Genomic DNA, 18,404 nt, shown 5'->3' on the forward strand with positions numbered 1-18,404 from the left:
GCTGAGCAACCTAGGACAAGTCATTTAACTTCTCTGAGCCATGAATCAGGGCCAAGATCACGGCCCTATGACAAGGCACTGGAGATGTCCCTTGGAGTCCAGCATCATATCAGGTTCCTCCTCTCTGTCTACCTGAGCTACATTAGCCTTCATTCAGTTCTTTCTACCTGCCATGTGCCTTCCTGCCTCAGAGCAGGTGCCTGTGCTGTTCCTTCTGCCTGGAATGTTCTCCCCACCCCACCCCCATCCCATCCCCAAGCCCTTGCCTAGATGATTTCTTCAGATCTCAGGTCAAACATTCCCCCTTCAGGGAAGCCTTGGCTGCCTCCTCAGACTAGATCAGGTTCATTATTCTTTCAGTCCCCTGAATGTGACATTCACAGTGCCATTACAGTTTATGATGATATGGTTCTGTAATTGTTGGATTGCTGTTTGACTTCCTACTAGACTCTAAGGCTCCATGAGGGCAGAGATGGGGTCATTTTGCTCATCATTTTACACCCAGCACTAAGCCTGGCGCATACCAGGTACTGAGCAATAATTTGTGCAGTGAATTAATTTGCCTGGACAGTGTTAAAACTGAAAATCATAGGAATTATTCTATATGTTTCAGATGCTTTTACAGTTCAGATGGAGACTTCTTGATTGGTAAGTTTTGAAGATTTCAGACCCTTTCATTGGTTAATTGATCCCTAGTCATAAGCTACTTTTTAATTGTATGCATATGACTTTCCTTTCAATCTGTCTTACTTAGTGCAGTCTACAGACTGAGGTGTAAAGGCAATTGGAGGTCTGGAAAAGATTCTTTGTGTACCCCCAAGCCCCTACTCTATTTCCTGGTCTCCCTGTCTTTGCTCGTTTCTTCTGGGCCTTTCTGATCTGGGAGATCTGGGCAACTGAAAAGAAATGAAGAGTAATACCAACATGTGATTAACTTGTTAAGATAACTCTATTTGCCTTCAAACTCACCCAAGAAAAGACCATCTGTCATAGATATCTGCAATATAAATACAAATTTTCATGAGACCATCAAGATGGAAAGTCTAGTAGGGATTTCTCTGGTCTTCCCATTCTTTTTCGATGGTTTTAGTACTGATATTCTGGAGTGAACATTTTGATGTAGACAGTAGACATGCAAATGCCAGCATCCTGCTGGAACCATCAGAAATGGGTCTTTTTCCATCCTATTTCTGCTGCTCTTTCTGGTCAAGCCACAGAATTGTGCAAATACAAGCTCCTTACCTGGCAACCAAAGAAAAGAAGAAAAAAGCAGAGTCAATTTTTCCATTCATGTTTTTCTAGACAGTAAAATCGCTAACCTAACTTGTCAATTCTGTCATATTCCCCCATAAAACTCAATAAAGTACTTTTCATTTGGAATGAAAAAGCAAATGCAGCCCTTAAGCCTTTTACTCTTCATGAAGTCGTTCTCGCATGAAAAGAGCTACTCACTGCCACCCTGTCTTTTTTGTTAGTTCCCCAGAAAGGGAAACTTCTCATTTACACCGAGTTTGGCAAGATGCTTGTTCAGCCCAACGAGATATGCGTCATTCAGGTTGGTGATGTGTCCCCCTCTCCTCCCTGCTTCTCCCTAATTTGGGAGCAATCTGATGTTGCAACTGCTGCTTTTTCCAACTCTAAAATTTCTCTGTCATGTCTGGGCAATGGGGAGGGAGTTTAAGTTATACAGAAGGCTCCCTGTGCAGAAGGGTAACTAGACTTGTGTGCCTACTTTGTTTTATTTTTTTTTCAAATTTATTTTATTTATTTATTTAGTTAGTTAGTTAGTTATTTTGGCTGTGTTGGGTCTTCGTTGCTGCACGCAGGCTTTGTCTAGTTGTGGCGAGCGGGAGCTACTCTTCGTTGTGATGCAAGGGCTTCTCACTGCGGTGGCTTCTCTTGTTGCAGAGGACAGGCTCTAGGCACACGGGCTTCAGTAGCTGTGGCACGCGGGCTCAGTAGTTGTGGCATGCAGGCTCAGTAGTTGTGGCTCATGGGCTCTAGAGCGCAGGCTCAGTAGTTGTGGCGCACGGGCTTAGTTGCTCCGCGGCATGTGGGATCTTCCCAGACCGGGGCTCAAACCCATGTCCCCTGCATTGGCAGGCAGATTCTTAACCACTGCACCACCAGGGAAGCCCCCTACTTTGTTTTAAAATAGCACACAATCACAAAGCAAAGAACATCGTCAATTCACTTTCCTAAATATTTATACACACTCTGGATAAGGCCCTGGTGGGGGTGGAAAGCAGTGAAGATGGATTTCTTTAAAATTTGGCTAAATCAGGGCACTGTTATCTATGAACCCAGTGAGAGAGTAGACTAGAATTGGTTTGGGTCACAGATGTGATTAGAAGTTAAATTTTTCTTTCTACCTCCTCTTTGAGCTGGTCACCTCTCCAACATAGTTCAACAGGCTACAGAATTACTTGTGCAAGTGAGGCTGGCTATGGCTCTTGGGCAGCTTCTTTATAACTACAGGTATAATTTGGGAGAGCACACCAGTGTTACTTCTGTTCCAGAGAGGAATGCGGTTCAGCATAGATGTCTTCGAGGAGACCAGGGGCTACATCCTGGAGGTCTACGGCGTCCACTTTGAGTTGCCTGACCTGGGACCGATTGGTAAATCTTCAATGCAAGCTTCTAAGCCTGACTTGAAATATAGGACACAGATAATTGCATGAAAGTTAAACATCCATCTCCCCTCTTTATCTCACTCAAACTTCAACTTTCCTCTCTAGACAACTTCTTCCCTAGACCAAGTATAGTTGGGAATTTCAGAACATATTAGAGCTCCCTGAGCAATCGCAGACTTCTTATTTCAGACCTCTAAGTTCAGGGGCTCCAGGTGGCATAGCTGACCCATCTGATGAGATGACAGCTTCTTTAATTAGCTGGTCAGTGCACCAGTCCATCAGCTTGTCTCGGCTCCCATGTTGTGCTGAGCGTAATGACAGGAACCACATTAAGGGTAGAACAAGCTTCTTCCCATCACATACATGCATAACAGAAAACGATCCAAGCCAACCCATGGTAAATCTCTCTCTAGAATAGTATACAGACCATTGGAGAGCAAAACAATATGTAATAGATTTCAGGTTATACACAGTATACCCTAGAGGATGTAGAAGTCTGGGTTACTGTAGGCCAAGTCTCCAGGAACAGCTTCATAGAAAAGATAAGATTTGACTAATCCTTGATGGAAAGTTGAGGGAAAATAAAGAGGAAAGAGATCAGCTTAAGAAAAAGTGTACAAGTGGGAATGGGTTTTGTGGATAGAAGGAAGATCATGTTCTTAAATGAGAGGCTTGTGTGTAGACAATAAAATGGGAAAAGCCATAACAATGGTAGGGGCTATGTGGCTATGGAAAGGGGAAACGGACTGAAAGACATACAGTCTATGACCCTCACATTCCTACTGAGCATCCTCCAAAAAATCTACACACTTGAGGGTCAAAAAGCGTACCTCACTCAGTCCTGTGAAGGAGCTAGAAACCACAGCCTCCATGAGGCAGATTAAAACTTCCAAAAGTGAACCAAGGTCCCCCATCCCCAGTTCTTCTGGCAAGCTGGAGACAGGAGAGCAGGAGAGAAGTGAAGGCAGTAGGAGGGGTTGTTCTCAAAACGTCTCTGGGAGTGAAAGGAGTGATTGGGAAAATTGGCCCTTGGATCCATCTTTGGCATGTTTGCTGAAGGTGGTGGCCACAGCCCCCCAGCTCTTCCCTTTCCTTGTCAACAGATTTTTTTAGAGCAAACCAGGGACAGGCCAGCATGTGCCTTCTGGTCACTCCCCTGGGGGATCCAAATAGTCAGAGGAAGATGAGAGGCAGCAGAGAGGCAGTGGAGCCATGGTGGGCCATCTGTTATCCTGCTCTCCACCCTCTCTTCCCACTTTGCTCTGGCTTCCTGCTGCTCCAGAGCCAGCAGAGCCTCCGGGTTCCATGGAACACGTACCCTCTGGAAAATATATATAATTTACTAACCAGCTGGGGACATATTTTTTTTTAAACCCCAGGAGCTGGAAATGATAAAACACTCCCCAGGTCTCTCCTTTTGGAGTTAAATTATGTTTTCGCACTTACGTTTTTCATTTTTGGTCTTTTGATTTATTTTTTTCTCTCTGGAGGGAACATTCACAAAACAAAGGTAAGCAGGCAAGTCCCAAATACTGTCTCCCTCAGTGGCAGACAGATTGTCAAGCTGCAGGGCAGTTTTTCAGGTTTGGGTTGATTCTGAGTTCTGTCTGAGGAACAGAGGCACGCCTGGGGCTACAGTATGTAACCTTTTCTTTCTCAAGGACTGTAGATGAGTTCTAGAGTCATCAGAGTTTTCTTGGAAAAAAAGATCTAGTATTCTATCATATCTTCCCTTTCCTCTTTTCTAGTTTCTTCCTCTCCTCCCCTTCCCTCCCCTGTAGTGATGAGATAATGCATGTAAAATGTTTATAAACCATATTCACTCTACAACTTTAGGACGTAATGCTGGTGATGATGATGATGATATTTTCATGATTTTTTACTGACCAAATTCCTTGGGTCCTCCTTAAAAGTCACCAGACTGGGATTCCAATGAGCCTTTGAACAATGAAAGCAAATTGTGGAGTAGCTTTTGACGTGGAAGAAAGCCCTTTCTCTTTGTGCAACAGTGGGCATCTTTCCTATGTGATTTCAGAAGTGTCTAAAAGACTTTTGGGTCATTTGTTCTAGGAGCCAATGGCTTGGCCAATCCTCGTGATTTCTTGATACCTGTTGCCTGGTATGAAGATCACCAAGTGCCAGGTGGTTACACTGTGATTAATAAATACCAGGGCAAGCTGTTTTCTGCCAAACAGGTAAAGTAAGCGGGTTTGTAGGCAGGGGAACAAATGAATAGTTATTAAGCACCTTCTGATTGCCAAGGCTAGTATTAAGTATTTACGTATATTATTTCATCTTTACCACATCACTAAGATACTACAAATAAGGTGCTACTTGCCTTATTTGTAGTCATGAAAACAGGCCAGGTGGTGATAACTTACCAAATGTCACAGTAAATGACAGAATCAGCATTCAAACCCATATCTTTCTGACTCCAAAGGGCATGCATCCTCTTTCTATTTATCAAGCAATAAAAACCCCGCAATATCTAGGTCTCTATAAATGGTGGGGGAAACATAATATACAGGCAGGGCAATGTGTTCTGAAAAGGGAAATGAGTTAATAGCAGTTCGTCTAAGGCTTATATTCAACAATGGTCACTATATTTTCAAATACAAGCAAATGATTGATAGAAAACAAGCAGAACTCATTTAGTTTGACTTCGTTTATAGCACCAGCCTGGTAAACTCAGGAGATAAGCAAAGGCATAGATAATAATAAAAATAACAATATATAATCTATAATATAATACATTATTACTTCATATACTGGATATATAATATAGTAGAATAAAGTAAACATACAGTAAAAATAATCCAAATATCTCTTCTGTTTACCATTATTCATTTGCTTTATTTTTGCCCATTTAACTTATTGCTTATATTTTGCTAGGGCATTGTTATTTTCTTTGGACAGCATCTAGAAGGTATGCTAACCAGCAGAGGCCAACTAGTTTGGCATTTAAAATTAACTCTTGAGGGTTCATTGTCACCCTCATTGACACATAGTCACCCTTATATTCTCTGGATCAGGATTTCTTAAAATGTGGTTCAGAGACCATTTGTATCAGAAATTCTCAGGATAGCTTGTTTAAAATGCAGGTGCTGAGCCACTACTCCAGCCTGGCAAAAAATGATGACCTCTGGGGATGCAGTGTGGAAATCACATTCATTTTTTTTTCCTGTGCTATACAGTAGGAACTCACCAGCCATCTACTTCGTACACAGTAGTGTACATACGTCAATCCCAATCTCCCAGTCCATCCCACCCCCCACCCCTTGGTGTCCATATGTTTGTTCTCTACCTCTGTGTCTCTATTTCTGCTTTGCAAATAGGTTCATCTGTACCATTGTTCTAAATTCCACATATATGTGTTAATATACGATATTTGTTTTCCTCTTTCTGACTTACTTCACTCTGTATGATAGTCTCTAGGTCCATCCATGTCTCTGCAAATGGCGATAAAGAAGATGTGGTACATATATACAATGGAATACTACTCAGCCATAAAAAGGAACGAAATTGTGCCATCCACATTCATTTTTAAATGACTATTCCCTGTATTATATTTGACATACATTTGATAGAGGATCACCATTCTAGAGGTAGCCAGCAGCTCCATGGGTTTCCACTTTCCAAATGGACTCTGTGCAGGTTATTCTCTGTGTGGGCCCCCGCTGATCCATTCTCCCATCTCTGCCATGATCTGTGCCCTGGGAGGCTGACCTACATGGACTATATCACCTGGACTCCCTAGCCTAACTACCTTCCTATAACAGAGCACTGATCCTCTCTTACCCCAGGGCAGACCCAAGAAGCATCACCTTAGGATTGCTCTGAAATCTCAAGTCCCTGGGGCTGGAACTCTTAGAGACCTTCTAGCCTTCCTGCACTCACCAACCCAGGCACTGAACATACCAGAATCTCCTCTGGGCAGCAGTTAGCTGGAGAGCAGTCACAGCCAAGTGCCTGCCCTCAGCACTGGGAAACCCAGACGGTGGCCCAGATTGTCAAAGAATTGCTGGCATCCACAGATTCTCACAATTGTGTTAAAATTGTTGAAAAGGCACTGCTGCTTGGAGCATGTGCTGTGCTTGTGCTGCACATGTGATCAGAAGCAGCTGCAGCTTATGAACGGGAAGACTAGGGTTAGCGGCGTAGTGAGGACGGTTTGAGAGAATGTGAAGCAACCACAAGATGATTCAGGGTGATATTTTTCCCAAAGATGGTATTATTAAATGATGAGAACAGAATCAAATCAAAAAAGAGACAGTAATGCCAAGTACGAACCGAGGAATCATAGCTACAAAAGCATTACATGCTAGAATCACCCTTTCCTGCCTTTTTTTGTTGTTGTTGTTAATCAGGATGTCTCCCCGTTCAATGTTGTGGCCTGGCATGGGAATTACACGCCCTACAAGTACAACTTGGAGAACTTCATGGTCATCAACTCAGTGGCCTTTGACCACGCAGTAAGTCTGGCCCACGGAGGGGCCCCGGGGAGAGGACACCCGTAGGTGGGAGGGGTCCACAGTAGACCCCTGACATTCACAGATTTAACACTACCAGTGTCACCCTTGGAAGCCCGAGATTTAGTCATTTGTCATTGTGCTGACAGGAACTTGAATCATCTGCTGCAAGGCTTCAGTGAAGGAGTAAATAACATAGCTAGAGGGCGATCCAGGCTAGACGCTCAGCACTCACCCTGCAATACAGCTCAGTTCTCTGCAGAGTATTCACAGGAACTCTCCTACATGGCTAAAAACTTGGTTTCTTCCTGGAAAATATATCCCCAAAAGAAAACCAGTGCTAATGTTAGTGATGGAGTGGTGAGGAAGGAACATTTCTGGATTTGGAAAGTTCTCTGTCCTGCTCATAAATACCAAGAGTCTGCTTGCTCTGACTGCCCACTCCAGTGCCTCCACGCCCGGCTCTTTTTAGCCATGATGGAACAGACAGCCCTTTTCTAAAGTTACTCATAATGTTCCGTACTTGAATTTAAACCAAAGAAATTCTAGATTATGAATTCGGTCATATTTTTCAGTCAATCACAGGACTACAAATAGGTCCCCAGCCCACAGTGCAGGCCCCCAAGGCCCCACATTCTTGATAAAGTGCTACTTCTGAGATCCTGGGGGAAAGTTCACTTTGCATAATAGATTAACTTAACCCACAAGCTGGAGGGGTAATTAGGGCAGAAGCCAGAGAACCAGAGACAGAAAGCTTACTCTGAGCCAGTTCAGCTTACCTCTAGGGGCCCAAAACTACCCTTCTGAAGAGCAGCCACACTTAATAAAATCAAAAGGGAAAAGAAAATGAGGCGTCATGCCCAAAGCAGCAAGAAAAGGGATCCTGAGACATTGATAGAGCTTTATTTGAGCTTCGCTACCTTTTCTTTAACAGTTTCAGATCATTTCTCATGACAGATGAAGTGTTCATTTTCACAGCATAAAGCGTTTTTTGACTTGCATTTACACATGCCCAATCTCCTCTGTACTGCTGCTATAGTTGTTTTCCCAAAATTCAGACCTGATCATTCTATCACAGCATTAGAAAACCTTTGCAGGCTCCCTGTGGTTTAGGATTAAGTCTGAGCTCTGAAGCATGGTATCTGATGGTCTTCGCCATCTGGCCCTGGGCTCATTTCCCAGTACCACCTCTTGCCCCTCTCCCTTTTGCCAGTGCACTCTGGGCTTTAGCTTTCTTGCCTCTTAACAAAATCTCTGTGCATTTTGATCTTTCCTGTTTTCTGTGCTTAAAATGCCTTTTTGCCTTTTCCTTCCTTTCCTTCCCTTCCTACCTTCCTTCCTTCCTCCTTCCCTCTCTTTTTCTTTCTCCTTTCATTCTTCAGGTCCTACCTCAAATGTCACCTCCTCTTTGAAGCCTTCCCTGATCCTCTCCGTAGAGATAGGCACTCTGTACCCCCTTGGCTCTCTATTTGTAAAGCTAGATTGCCCTTGGCACCTTGCTGTGATTCATTATTCATGCACTTGTTTTATTACTCCTTCAGTCGCCCTCACACACACACACCACCACCACTAATGACGCTAAAGGGCAAGGAGTAGTGCTCAATCATCTTTGAATCCCAGACCCTCATGTGGCATCTGAAAGCAAACGTGATCACTGATTGCCATTAAGTTGAATCTCAGTCTTTCCACCGATTCTAAAGTTCTTGATAAATCATAATATTGTCCCCCCACCTATTCCCTTCTACACTACCACCACCCAGACGAGTGATGCATTTTAGACCTGAGAGTCAAACAAGGGTAAGAAAGCAATGAGGATACCATCTGGAATCTCTGTGATTCCTCCAAAGGGATGCACATCCTACATCTATACCAACCCTTGGATATTATTTTATTTCTATTTCCACCTTACTCTGAGCACCCCTTCTGCCAAGAGCTCCCTGCAGCACATCCCAGCTCTGGTCACTCTGACCTGAGGTTGGGGGGCATGCACTGCTTGTTGTCAGACCCACAGGGTAGTACTTACAAGAAATGAGGGCTCAGCAGGGTGAAAAAGCTGCTCAGAATCTCCTTAGCTGGTGTTAATTCATTTTGCTTCAAGCACAGCAAGAGGGGAAAGTCAGATGAGTGATTACTACACCCCGATGACAAGCCCAGACTTCTTATCCTGGCCTGTGGTTTGATCAGAAATCGCAGTTTCACTCAAAAGCCCCTTCATGCGTGGGTGACGTGTGTCACTGTCCAGTCACCTCCCTTTCCTCGTGTCTTCAGGCTTTCCTTGTCCTTTCTTTCACAGGACCCATCCATTTTCACGGTATTGACTGCCAAGTCTGTCCGCCCCGGAGTGGCCATCGCTGATTTTGTCATCTTCCCACCGCGATGGGGAGTTGCTGATAAGACCTTCAGGCCTCCTTATTACCACAGTAAGTCTTTTGCCAAGTTACATTTGAAAACCAAAGAGACAGCAGAGTGGTGAGCATTACCCGCGGGGAACGCTGCCAGAGGTGTTTTTGGGCGCCCTGCCCTGGCTGGAGTTCAGAGCCTGCCTCCCCAGGCCCAGGGCTGCTTCCCCAGAATTTTAGCTACTTAAACGCCACAACTTGTGTGGGGATGGCAGTGGCGTTTGACTCTGAGAAGGAAACAACTGTGTAATGCCTAGAGCCCAGTTCCTCTGGCCCTGAAGAATGGCACAAAGGCTGGTAAAGGATGAAGCAAGATGTTTCTTTACATTTTAGGTGTAAAGGGAGGAGGAACCGTGGGATGTTGTTGGTTAGTTTGCTGTTTTTGGAAAGTTCATTATCTAAGTCTGGTTCAAAAGCCAATAAAATGTGCCTTCTCCAATAATAATTGGAGGGGTAAAGCAGATTGCAGTCCACACTAGGGGATGGATCCTATTCTGGAAGCAGTTTCTGCAAAGCAGTTGTTGTCTAGAACAGAACTTACCAGATCTATGCTTTTTTTCATCGTATTAATACTGTTTTTACTTACTGCGAACACTTAATGACAATTTCCTGTGGCTCTAAGGTTCTTTAAAAGTATTAACCCATTCAATCCTCATAACAGTTGTGAAAGGTAGGTAGTATCATTATCTGCCTCCACCCCTGCCGCTTTTTTTTTTTTTTCAGAGATGAAACTGAGCTGTGAAGGATTAAGTAACTTGCTCAAGGCCTCACAGCTAGTTAAGTGGTGGAGTCAGGATTTAATGAAGGCAGTCCGATGCCAGACCAGACAGTCATGGGCACTAACGGATATGCCTAGCACAGTGCCCAGTGCATGATATGCATCTAATAAATATTTATTTAATAAGTGAATGCATCGCCAAGAATGAATAAGGTACCTCATGGCTGTACTTAATGAAGCTGGCATTTTTAATTTTGCAGTAGCTAGCTATAAACCCAACCTAAATGTCAACGCACAATTCTACTTCCTGGAGATTGCATTTTTGTACATAGAGTTCTGGAAAGACTCTGAGGTGCATGTCAGCTGCAACGTTCTAAAAAACAAACCCCTTTCTTTAGTTAATCTCAGGGCTTTCTGTCTCTGAGGCTCATCTCTATATGTTCCCAGGTGCCAGCACTTTAACAGGATACAACAGTGACTAAATGAGCAATTTAGGCATTTGTAGAGGATGGAGAACAAGGGCCCTCAGAATGGAAGAAGGTCACTTCATGGTCAAATGTCAGCATCACCTTTTTCAGGTGATGTCACCTGAAAAGGACGCAATTGGTTAACGCTTCAAGGACACCAGATACTTTCTGAATAAAGATGTAACAAACTATGTCCTTTCTGAAGAATATCAAGCCCATCACAGGTCCCAACTGTTCTCCTCCTGGAAATTAGTCCCCTAGAGGGCCTGTTGTCAAGGCAAGAGAATTGCTCTGGATTATAGCCTGTACGTCACATACTAATCCCTGATACTTCACTATTTCACATAGTTCTTATATGGAGGCTGCTCTTTGTGCCTGAGGTAGTGGTTTTCAAATTTTAGCATGTGTCAGTGTCACCTGGAGGGCGTATTAAAATGCAGATTCCTGGGTCCCACCCTCAGAACTTCTGCTTCAGAACACCCAGGGTAGGACCTGAGAATTTGTATTTGTAACAAGTTCCCTCCTGATGCTCATGCAGCTGTTCCAGGAACCACACTTTAAGAGCATTAGGGGATATAAAAACCACTTAGAATGACTTTTTTAAAAAAATTTTCCCCTGGGTCCACTCTCAGAGAGTTTAATTAGTTGGTGTTGAGGTGGAACCTCAGAATCTGCATTTTGAACTAGCAAGTCAGGGGATTCTGATGCAGGAGGTCTACAGACCACATGTTGAGAAATGCTGGCCTGGGGCTAGTCTCCCCACCCAGGTTCGCTCCTGTGCTATAGTTCTCAATCCATTGCTTGATTTTAGTTTGTAATTCAGACTGCCTGAAACAAATGGCCTCGTGAAATGCCTCTTCTAATTTTTTTTAAAGACTCTCAAATAAATTTGGCCCAGGATAGATAAATCTCGGAGAGGTATGGTTGCCCTGAGTTAGTTGGAAAAACCCCAGAACCCTGAGTTAGAAATTATTTTTACCAGAGATATTAAAAATAATGCTTTAGCAATAATCAAAATCTTTGCCACTTTGATGTGATTTTACAGAAGTGGAGAATGATTTCTGTAGAAATATTGCCTCCAGTCATCTTTTTTTTTTTTTAATAAATTTATTTATTCATTTATTTATTTATTTTTGGCTGCATTGAGTCTTCGTTGCTGCACGGCTTTCTCTAGTTGCGGTGAGCGGGGGCTACTTTTCCTTGTGGTGCACGGGCTTCTCATTGTGGTGGCTTCTCTTGTTGCGGACCATGGGCTCTAGGTGCACAGGCTTCAGTAGTTGTGGCGTGCAGGCTCAGTAGTTGTGGCTCGCGGGCTCTAGAGCGCAGGCTCAATAGTTGTGGCGCACGGGCTTAGTTGCTCCATGGCATGTGGGATCTTCCTGGACCAGGGCTCGAACCCGTGTGCTCTGTGTTGGCAGGCAGATTCTTAACCACTGCGCCACCAGGGAAGCCCGCCTCCAGTCATCTTAATGCACCTTAGTCGACTGGATTCAGCATTAATCAAAAAGACAAGGTCTACCTTCCCAGTGTCCTTTGAAATACAGAAAATGATGTAGAAATGTCATCACCAAATCATTGCTACCTAAATTCATATTCAGACCAAAGCTGAATTCTGTCTTGCTCTCGTCTCAAAATTAAGCCATGAAGGTGACCCTGAGGATACATACTAGATCAAGGAGTGTGACAGCATATTTAAGTCATGAACAGAACTGCTTTTAAAATATAGACACTTTATGCTTACAGTTGCTTCTTTTCCTCTATTTCTGCTTCATGGAGAAACAAGTAGAGCTATGATCTGGGTCTTACCTTTTCTGCAGGGGCCTGCAGCAGCATTTTGTTTTCTGGGCAAAATGGGTATGGCTGCTTAGGCAGTTCCACAAGTATTTTGGCATTTGGCTATATTCACATGTAAGGAAGGGGGTGGAGCACTTATCATGTCAAATGTTTGGCTTTGCAAGGGTTGCCAATGCCATCTCTCTCTTCTCTGCCCAAGATTTGCACTCTGAGCACTCTCATGGGACAGACTATGACTATGAGACTATGAAGAACTTTAAAGTGGCTGCTTCTTACTCATTTCTATCACAGTACTTAGCACAGTGTCCGTATATGCTGGATGGATGGATAGGCAGATGGATAGGGTAAGGAATGGACAGATGAATGGATGGATGGATGGATGGGTAGATATTCACCCAGGTGTTATATTTCTTTAATTCTTGCTCTAGATAAAGAGCTTTGTTTCAACAGAAACATAAGATTGAAAAAGTGGGAACATGGTGATTTTTGTCAAATTTTGTTGATTCTGGAGGCACAGCTGGGACCAGTATACTTAACTTATATGAAAGAAAATTTCCATTTAACTTGGGAGAACTTTCTAACACCCAGAGTCTTCAGTAATATGATAGGTTCCTTTGTTGAGTAGAGCGCTTCCATTCACAGGAGGAGTGCAGGCAGAGTCCAGAAGGTAATCTGTCAGGAATGATATACAGAATATTTCTGTTTTGAGCAGGAGTAGGGGTCCCTTCTAATATTAAGATTTTCAGATTCTATGAAGAGAATGTCAATGGAAAAAGAATGAATCTAAGAAGCATTTTGGAGAATGAAAGAATAAGATGATATTAGATTCAGATATAGAAGATATTTGTTAGAATATATAGTATTTATGGATTAGTTTTTATAGATAATAAGATTTTTTCACACAGATTATTATTTGATAACGGCCTCCAAGTCCAGGGTTCTTTCCATTACATCACATTTCCATCAACACACACACACACACACACACACACACACACACCACTTCAATTTTCTAATTTGGTAACCAGAAATATGGTGATACCCTGTATGACTGTGAGACTATTTGAGAAAGGATTCAGATCTGAGAAAGAGGATAATTTTTATATGGGGCTTGTAAGCCTAGATGATGGAGTACATCCCTTCTTTATTATGATTTGCATGTTACTTATTATTAAAATTCTTGTCTGGGCCCTGATTTTCTTTAGATCTAGCATAATTTCATCCAGGCAGTGGAACTTAAGACCTCTGATAATCCACATGGCCATGGAGTAGAGCTTTGCCTACCAAGAATTCCACACTAATGAATGTTTTGCAGTTGTTTTCCTGTCTATCTATATTCTTTATTATTTCTATGAAATTTATCAGATTCTCCTATCTTCTTGACATTCTGTGGAAATAATGTTTGAGAGGTCTTGGTGTTTTCGGGCCTTGCGTGGGATAATAAAAATAATACTGTTTCAACCTTCCCAGGGAACTGCATGAGTGAATTCATGGGACTCATCAAAGGTCACTATGAGGCAAAGCAAGGTGGGTTCCTGCCAGGGGGAGGCAGCCTGCACAGCCCAATGACGCCCCATGGGCCTGATGCCGACTGCTTTGAGAAGGCCAGTAAAGCCAAGCTGGCACCTGAGAGGATTGCTGATGGCACCATGGTAAGCAAGTTAGATGTGAGGCTCTGGTGGCCTCTGGGGTCCCCAACCTTATTGAGAGGCTATTTTTTATTTTCCCAAAGTCACAAAGAAGGAGTCAGGAGAGGAGAGTGTGTGTCTATGTGTATGTTCCCATGTGTGTATGCACACACCCCAGTGTATATACTAGACTCCTGATGTGGTAGGGTAAAAAGAGTTTGTATTGTACTTGGAGTCAGACCTGGGTTCAAATTCTAGCTCTTGGTTCCTGTGTGACCTTGAGTAAGTCACTTAACTTCTCTGTGCTTCATTTTCTCCATCTGTAGAATAGGTAGGGCATCCAACCCAGCCAGTGGCTGTGATTTAACCCTGCTGACTGTACAGCACTGTTCAAATATAAGGGCGGATATTTTTAATACTATGTGAGGAGTCTTCCCTTATCTGTATGCAGCCCTCTGTATATATGCTCTGTCTCAAGAGTCATCTCCTGCTTTTTGAAGTAATCTTCTAGGGCCACAGGAACAGGGGATACAAGATGTCACCTTTAGCTAGTTTCTCAAGCCCAGGAGGGTCAAGGAAACCTTTGCCTGACTATAGTCAGAGATTGTGAGCAGCAGTTCTCAGCTGTTTTCTCATTTTCTTTTGCTCTCCTTTGGCATGGGATGAAGCTGATGGGATTTAAAACCTGTTTTGTATTCCTCCTGTGTCACGCTGTAAACACTGAGGCTGAACACAATTGCAGTTGGCTGCAGTACTTGATTTCATTTTATTTTGCATTCTAGTTTAGGGACCACAAGGAGTAATTTTATGCTAAATCATATGTAAATTTGCTTTAAAGTTTTAAACAAATGCCTTCAGTGCCACCTGACTTTAAAATCGATAGCACAGACCTGCCTGACTCCATGCCCAGCTCGCAAACTACTTAATCAGAGAGCTTATCTGTCCCTCTGCCCAACGCAGTTTACTTTCAGTTCCAACTTGAGGACCATAGTTGATGGAGCTGATCTGCAGGGGCAGGGTGCGAGTCCCATCTGCTGGACCTCGGCTCCATTTCCCCTCGCAAGGGCCTCTGCAGAGTTTCTGTAGAACCCCTTCATCTCTGTGCGAGAGCTCTATGAAATATTGATAATCTTAAGCTATTACCTCTGAAAGTTCCTGGAAGTTCACAGGCTACCCCAGAGTTACCACTTAGTAACCTTCAGTGCCCAACCTGGCTTTGGATAGTGTTACCAGGCAGCAGTGTTTTGCCAACAGTGAGGCACAGGACAGGGCTGTTTCTATGAGGAGCAAGGCTTTGGGGAATGTCTAGGGCTTGGAGCTCTAGTGAGAAGGAGCTCTCCTATGGAGGGGAGCCCAGACTACCTGGCAAAGGAGGGTCCAACACTTTACTAGACCTAACTGGGTCTCCCTCACCATTTCCCATTACATAATTTGGATCCAGGCTCATCCATATGCCTTATCCTTATACCACTTTGGAATAAATTAACTTTATAATACTGTCTTCATAGCTCAGCTGGGATGGAGTTTTGTTACTCCAGTCAGACAGCAAGGCCCTAAGAAGTAGTCAGCAGAGACAACAATAATTATGGCCTTAATAATGACCTTTATATCTGAATAGTGCTTTATAACGTGCACAACACCTCCATATGATCTCATTTGGTCCTCATATCAAGCCTGTCACGGGAAGTCAGGCAGAGACAATCAACTCCATTGTATTATTTTTTTAATATGTATTTATTTATTATTTTATTTGTTTGTTTGTTTATTTTGGCTGCTCCTGGTCTTAATTGCGGCACATGGGATCTTCGTAGCAGCATGTGGGATCTTTAGTTGCGGCATGCGCACTTCTTAGTAGCAGCATGCAGACTCTTAGCTGTGGCATGCATGCGGGATCTAGTTCCCCAACCAGGGATCAAACCCAGGCCCCCTGCATTGGGAGTGCAGAGTCTTACCCACTGGACCACCAGGGAAGTCCCTCTCCATTGTTTTAGGCAAAAAGAAGTTAATGTATATTAGACACCAGACATTAACATGGGTTCTCTGAGTTGTGGCACAAAGAAAATTTTTATCTTCCTTTTGTCCATGTATATTTTAAAAATTTCCAGCAACATGAGCACATAAGAATTTGGGGTTTTCTTTTTTTTAAGCCATAGTGAGTTGGAAAATCAGCAATAGGTGAAGCTGGAATGTCTAGGATGCACAGGGCACTTGCATATTCTTTCTGTTGCAGATGAAACCTGCCTGAACATAGCAGGACATCCACCATTCAGAACCTTCTGGGACAGGGCTTTTAAAAGTGCTACAGCCGTTCCTGCTCCCTTCTTCCCATCTCCTCCTCCTCACTCTCTCTTTTCCTTCTTTTCCTTTTCCCAGCCTATTTATTGGTCAGAGTCCTGCAAAAGAAAGGTTCAAATCCCAGCTCTATGATTTCTTACTACTATCACCTTAGACAGTCATTTCCCAGCTCTGAACCTTAGTTTTCTCATCTGCAAAATGGGAAGTATGTTCTCCCTCACATGGACATAGCCACAGTAATGGCCCCTGAGAAGAATATTCCTAGGACTCTCCCACCTCTGCCCTTGGATCAAGCAAATTTAGCTCCATGATGCTACAAGGACAATGTGATGCTTACGTGTCCAGTTCCATTTTACAGAATGAAACTTGAGTGTCAGAGAAGTTAAGGATCTTGCACAAGCTACTACCCACTTATAAGTAGTAGGGCCAGAGCCAGAACCCAAGGCTTGAGTTTTTCTCCTCACCATGCTAGCACACATGATTTATTATTCAAAGATTCTACCTACTCATATCGTCTCTCTTGACATCTAATCAAATGTGTTTTATTATCCACCTCACTTCTTCTTTCTTGTCCCCAACCTCATTCCCTACAGGCATTTATGTTTGAGTCTTCTCTAAGTATGGCTGTCACCAAGTGGGGGCTGAAGACCTCTAATTGTTTGGATGAGAACTACTACAAGTGCTGGGAACCTCTCAAGAGCCACTTCACCCCCAATTCCAGGCACCCTGCAGGAACTAATTGAGACTGGAGCATTGCTACCATAATCGAGAATGGATTTGTGTGATTTCCTTTAGAATCTCATGCTCTTTGGCAGTATTGGGGGAGGAGGTTGGTTAAAATGAGAACTTACTTTTTCACAGTCAAGGAACTCAAACATTCATAGATATGTATTTGGAAAGTTCTGTCAGCTTAATTACTCAATAAATACTTGCTGGTGTTCTGTGAAAGTGGCAATTGGTCATAATCAGGCCTTGATGAGGCAGACCTGTAGTGCCTGGGAATGGAAGTCCATGAGATTGGACCAGGAGATTAGGTTCTCCTGGAGTGAGAAGACAGGCAACAGAACAGAAAGGAATGGGAAGCAGTATTTCTCACTACTTTAGTTCTGTAGTTTTAACACATTTCCCCCACTTTGTTGCCAAATTTTGCTGCTACCAAATTTTTATTTAACAGTGTGTAATGAGAGTCAGCTATGTGTCAGGGCCTAGGAACTAGGGTTGCCAGATAAAATACAACACGCCCAGTTACATTTGAATTTCAGATAAATCACGAATAATTTTTAGTATAAGTATGTCCTGTGCATTATTTGGATATACTTATACTAAAAAATTATTCATAGTTTATCTGAAATTCAAATTTAACTGATATGCCTGTATTTTTATTTGCTAAATCTGTCAGTCCTACAAGGGTATGGTCGTCAAGGAGATAGACATGGTCCTGGCCCTTACAGAGTTTACATTGTAGACAGGGAGACAAAATACACAAACAATATAATTACAAATTGTGAAACAGGCAAGGAAGAAAACAAATAGGAACTGAGATGGGAATGACAGGTGTGATGGGGAGATCTTTCTTTAGAGAGGAAGGTCTTCAATGAAAAAGTGACATTTAGCCAGACCTAAAGGATAGGAAGGAGCAAGTCATTGGAAGAGTAGGGCTGGGCTGGGGTGGGCTGGGGAAAAGGAGCATTCCAAGAAAAAGCCTTGTGGGTTCAAGGAACTGAAAGAAGAGTGGATGTGGGGAGCCCAGGAGCAGGCCATTGCAATAGTCCAGGCAAAAGACACCATTGTCCTGGACTAGTGAGGTGGCAGCAGGGAGAGAGTGGATAAATCCCTGAAAGCTTTGGAGTAGACCTGAAAGAACTTGTTAGTGGGCTGGATGTAAGGGCTGTGGAAAGAGGAACTGTAGACAGGGCTGGGACAACTGCTGGGTTTCTGGCAGTGGCATTTCATGATCTCAAACAATAAGGTACCTTTGAGGGTGACAGTAGTTGGTGTGCC

General features: G+C 43.2%; 1 protein-coding gene across 1 annotated transcript in view; it reads left to right on the plus strand.

The window, feature by feature from the left end:
• Positions 1–17,346, plus strand: part of HGD (homogentisate 1,2-dioxygenase) — a 45,320-nt gene extending 27,974 nt beyond the window's left edge. The window contains exons 7-14 of the mRNA XM_036850620.1: positions 614–648; positions 1,476–1,555; positions 2,520–2,619; positions 4,704–4,828; positions 7,001–7,105; positions 9,396–9,522; positions 13,951–14,132; positions 16,997–17,346. Of these exons, the coding sequence (XP_036706515.1) occupies positions 614–648; positions 1,476–1,555; positions 2,520–2,619; positions 4,704–4,828; positions 7,001–7,105; positions 9,396–9,522; positions 13,951–14,132; positions 16,997–17,146 (904 nt within the window). The 3' untranslated portion in view covers positions 17,147–17,346. The remainder of the gene's footprint in view (positions 1–613; positions 649–1,475; positions 1,556–2,519; positions 2,620–4,703; positions 4,829–7,000; positions 7,106–9,395; positions 9,523–13,950; positions 14,133–16,996) is intronic.
• The last annotated feature ends 1,058 nt before the right edge of the window (positions 17,347–18,404 follow it).

This window comes from Balaenoptera musculus, chromosome 4 (assembly GCF_009873245.2).
Source record: "Balaenoptera musculus isolate JJ_BM4_2016_0621 chromosome 4, mBalMus1.pri.v3, whole genome shotgun sequence".
In the NCBI taxonomy this organism is placed as follows: domain Eukaryota; kingdom Metazoa; phylum Chordata; class Mammalia; order Artiodactyla; family Balaenopteridae; genus Balaenoptera; species Balaenoptera musculus.